The sequence below is a fragment of the Crassostrea angulata genome, chromosome 1 (assembly GCF_025612915.1).
Source record: "Crassostrea angulata isolate pt1a10 chromosome 1, ASM2561291v2, whole genome shotgun sequence".
NCBI classification, from domain to species: domain Eukaryota; kingdom Metazoa; phylum Mollusca; class Bivalvia; order Ostreida; family Ostreidae; genus Magallana; species Magallana angulata.
In genome coordinates, this window is record NC_069111.1 from 26,692,175 (window position 1) to 26,697,294 (window position 5,120).

At 35.9% G+C, this 5,120-nt stretch overlaps 1 protein-coding gene across 1 annotated transcript; it reads left to right on the forward strand.

Annotated features, from left to right (window-relative positions):
* LOC128191886 (uncharacterized) lies at positions 1–1,837 on the forward strand. The gene is made up of 5 exons (XM_052864240.1): positions 1–6; positions 204–261; positions 352–630; positions 1,394–1,579; positions 1,685–1,837. Exons 1-5 carry the CDS (start codon positions 1–3, stop codon positions 1,798–1,800), a joined length of 645 nt encoding a protein of 214 aa, XP_052720200.1. The 3' UTR covers positions 1,801–1,837.
* The last annotated feature ends 3,283 nt before the right edge of the window (positions 1,838–5,120 follow it).

Below are 5,120 nucleotides of genomic sequence, written 5' to 3' on the forward strand. Positions count from 1 at the left end.
ATGGATGTTAGGATGATATTATATCAAGGTCAAAAACTTCGATTCAGGCTGTTTAAGTAACTTTTGGTCGTAAACTACCATTCTAAGTACAGTTTCCAAGCATAGATATTGCATGTATGCAAAGCAATGCATTGTTACATGTTTGCAGATATTTTCTGTCCATATGAGAGCGTCTAGTGCATGTTCTTTGTATTCGTCCACAGCGATACGATTTAGTTGATGAGTATAACCGAAAAATGAAGGAAATCGTCAACTCTGAAGGTACACTGTATTACTTTGAACTTTGTTATTTGAAAAGTATGCTTAAACAGATATCAATAATTACTTAGAGAAGATTAATGTGATTTTTAGTTTTAGGATTAGCAGAAGTAGCTTATACCGCTGATGAGTTAAGCGAAAAGAGAAAGATACATATTCGATGCAGTGTTCATCCAGTTTTAACGAGGCTATTAAAGTCTGTTTCGGACTTTTTCATCTTCTACCAGCCTTTGAGTGGTGCGTCTCTAGCCCGCAGCCTACTGGTGGGATGCCAAGGCGAAATGCTGTGGACAGATCTGTACAGAATTCGAATGTTTCCACAATTTAAAAATCTGCTGAAGGAGAAGGATGCTAGCTGTACTGTTGGCCACGGTGTGTTGATTACCTGTATTTATTTATTTCCCTTGGATTTGTCTTTTCCGCATCCGACCTTTGCCAAAAAATTAAAATTCCATATCCCAAGACTAACTTACTCCCAGTAATATATGTAAGGAACAATACCCAAAGTGAGTCTAAGATCTGGAAAATAGTTCCAATCTCAACCTATGATTCTTGAAAATTTTAATATGAGATGTGCTTGAGATAAACGTCAGTTGTTTATTTAATTACATGTAGATGCTGGATTTTAAAGTAATATGAGCTGTATTTTTTAGAATTTAATTTTGCTATTAAAACCTGCTAGTATGATAAGACTGCATGTAACTTAAACTTTTATTATATTTATAAAAGAATCATTTAAGATTAGAAAAAATCATTAATTTCTGTCAGAAGAAAGATTTCTCTTCAAAGGAATATATAGCAGATCAATTTTTGTACAGGACGACAATAATTCAAAATTATGGCTAACAGAAATTTAAAAACCGTGATATTTTTGTCATTTTAGTAGAAAATAACATTTTCATAAAAGAATAAATTGCAGCTCACATTGCTTTATTTCTTGTTTGTCTATACAAGCATCTATAACACTTATATTTTGTAAATATAATGAAAAAAACCAATCACAACAATCAAGCACAGAATTCTCACTCGATAGTAGGATGAGAGATTAAGGGGAGGGGGGGGGGGGGGGTGGTGGTCAAAAATATCACATTATGTAATTTTTTCTTCTTCATATTTCGTGGTGTTTAACTTTCAGCTTCCAAAGCCGAAATGAAAGTAAACATTGTGTTGAATGAATGTGACGTACTGAGCGGGGCATTTCAATGTGCAATAGTAGGTAAACATAGATCCGGCAAATCTGTGATCCTTCGAGGCATTTACGAACTGAAGGATACAGTAGCTTCAAAACCAGAACCAGGCTTGGAATGTACAGAATCGAAAGGTAATTAAGAGAGTTACCAGTTAAAGCCAACTATGCATTTCTATATGTTTTTGAAATATATACAGCATAGAGAACCTTAATGAAATGATTCGCTTTTCATTCAAGGTAAATCAGCAAAAGCCGACGCGTCCGTTTCATTGACGGGCAAATCTGCTGGGTATAGAACAGTCCCAGAAGTTGGCTGGATGATGTTAATTTGGATTCTTTTGTTTATCCTATAAACAAACTGCTTGGTTATTTTTAAAGTAATAAATATGTTTGAACCATTGATTTGCTTGTGTATGACAAAATGAGCCTACGACACTGCATGTCATTTTTAAGGACACAAACAAAATATTTGGACCGGAAAAATATATAATGCGTCATATATTTAATGCAATTTCCATTGGACAACTAAATTCAAAGTGATAGTTTAATCGTTTTACAGAAAGCGAAATCCTGATTTGATTACATAATATGTATACTACGGTTTTCCAGTAACTAACCAAAGGAATATATTTGTCTAACGATACAAGAGTGCCTCTTCTAAAGGACAGGTGCGTACAAGGTGTTATATACACGTATATCCTCCAATAGAAACAATAGAAAAGATTTATTTCAAAATGTTGCTAAATATTTATTTTTGCCTTGTTTACTTTGCTTATACTATAAATTTTACGTTGCATGTCAAAAACGTGCTTTCATTCTGTTAACACAAGAGGTACATGTACATATGTTTTCAAATTAAGCCACGTGCACACGACGTTTTACGCCTTTAACTTGACCATTTACTGTGCTAAATTTAAAATGGCAAATTTTGGTATGAATGGCTCTTGAAAAGTACTTTTATTTAAAGGATACATTTTTAGCTCACCTGAGTTGAAAGCTCTGATCACATTTTGTCTGTCGTCCGTCTGTCCGTCTGTCTGTAAACTTTTTACATTTTGAACTTCTTCCATAAAACCGCTTGGCCGATTTCAACCAAATTTGGCACAAAAGCATCCTTATGGGAAGGCGAATATAAATTGCAAAAATGAAAGACCGATTTTTATTCAAAGCGGAAAAACCCTCGAAACTGTAGAAAAAGGGGGATGCATTTTTAAAAAAATCTTCTTCTCAAGATCTACTGAGTCAAGTTCAAGGTAATTTAGCATAAATCATTCTTATGGGAAGGAAAATATAAATTGCAAAAATTAAGGGCTAATTCTGTTTCAAATTTGAGTAATTTACGAAAGTAATATTAAGACAGAGAGAATGGGGGTCAATCATTTTAACTTCGATATCTCATATATCGAAAACCAGTTTAGAGGACCAGTCTATGCTAACGCCCTGTCACACCAAGCTGCGTCCCCACGGCGTTGTAAAATTCATGGAATCGCCGTAGGATCGCAAGGAAAATTCAGAAAAAATGTACAATTTTATTTGAAAGTTTTACAAGTGGAAATGTCACGGCGTCCTGACGGCGATTGAGGCGTTCTTACGGAGCTCCCATGGCGTGAAACTGCGTTTCCACGGAGTTCTACTTGGCGATTAACTGCGTTCTCGCTGAGTCTCTGCCGAGCGCTTATGACGTGCTAGGAGTTTTTACCGCGCGTCCACGGTGTGCTCTGCGCGCTGACTGCGTGCACAAGACGTTCTTTACTTCTTGGTAGGTTAATATTAATTTGTACAATTGTATGGGAAACAAACAAGAATTTACAACCAGTAATTAGATAAATGATTAAAAAATTGTATTGATTTTATGAAAAGGTTCATTGTAATTGAGACATACTAGTAACTACTTCTAAACAATTTGTGAAGGACTAGGACAAAACTCTAAGTAGTCAGATCTACAAAAGAGATCCGTTATTAGTTGTTAGAAAACAAAGAAAAGATGTGAAAACATCAAAACCAAATGGCATGAATTCCATCTACGTCCATTGATAGGTCTTATATTAGCAAATGCTACTTTTTACATAGTCATCTACATCCAGATTGATAATTATTACATCGCTTGCTATTGTACAGCAGCCATTGTTCGAGTTTTCGTGGTCTTGATGACAATGCACTAGAAACGCCGTGGGAGCGTGGTATAAACGCAGAAGAAACGTCGCGAGAGCGCGATGAACGCAGCAACAGTTCTTTGGGGTCGCTGTGTGAACGCAGCCAAATGAAAAACAACTTGTTCAAACGCTGTGGATGCGCAGTGAGAACGCAATGAGAGCGCAATAGAGACGCAGTGAGATTCCAAAGGACTCCGTGAGGTCTCCGTGCAAGCGCAATTGACTTTGTTATCACTGCGTCTACACTGCGATTAGCTGCGTTCATTGAGCGCGCCGACGGAGCTCTCGTGGCGCTGTTGGAGATCTTACGGCGCTGTCACAGCAACCTCACTACGCTTCTACGGCGTGTTTATCAGAACGCAGAGCCACGATGCGTACTTTGTACATGTTCAAAGTGCGCGCCGTCTCATGGCGTTCTAAAATGTTAAAGGCGATCCCACCGCGACGGACTAAGATGCCGTTGCGTTGTTACGGCGCTGTAGGAGACTACTGCGTTTACCTTGGCGTCTTGAAGTTGAACGGAGATGAATTTAATATATTTGTGCCGTTAATGTGAAGTAAATTGAGGTTAAATATTTCAGTGCGTTGACATTTTCATTTGTGACGGTGGTTTTAGCTTGTTTTGATTTTCGTTTAGCATGTTAGGTTTCTTTTTTTTTTAACTTGAGAGGAACCATCGTCTTTATTTTAGAATTTAAAATTTTTACGTGTATACTGGTAAATCAGACAGCTGATTGTTTACATGTACCTGCGCAAAATCTATGCACTAACAACATATTATAGAATACTATTCATTATGTTGGTACATGTAATTCGGTACGATCTCTACATAATGGTTGATTAATGCAACATGTTTTATCAAGATGCTCAGCAATTTTAATCTAAACGGAGATTATTCTCGCAGCTAGAAATATATAAGTTTATATATGATGAAAAATAAATTGAGTTTTTTTCTTTGTTTTAGTGCATTTTTCTCTTGTTTTAATTGTTTACAAATTTCTATAATTTTACTGAGTCAAACTTTGAGTTATAAGCAAAATACAGAGCTTTGCGCACAATGCTACTGTATGTTTGTACACAAAGCTGAGGTCATGCTTTAGTTCGTTTATATTTTAAATGCAGCTATGCTGAATAGGAAATACCAAGTTTAAAATCTAAGGTTGAATGTAATAAACTCATGTGAACAAAAACACGACTCAAACCAAGCTTGCTTATAATTCTACGATTGACACTGAAATTTTGGTTGATCAATAGAAATGTCTTGCTAAAAAGATGATATTCTGTAACTACTTTCTGGTGCCCCTTTTTAAACGACGAATTGCATAAAATCTACACAAATTTTTGATAGTTTCTCGAACACAAGTAAATGAAAACAACGTCTTTTAAGGAGTTTCCATAGTCCTTACACATTATCATTATGAGGATAAAAGCATTATTGCAATGGAAAATCATCTCTGTAGACATTTAGTTTTTTTAATAAAGATGAAAATAATGGGTGGGCCTTGGTACAATAGAGCGAC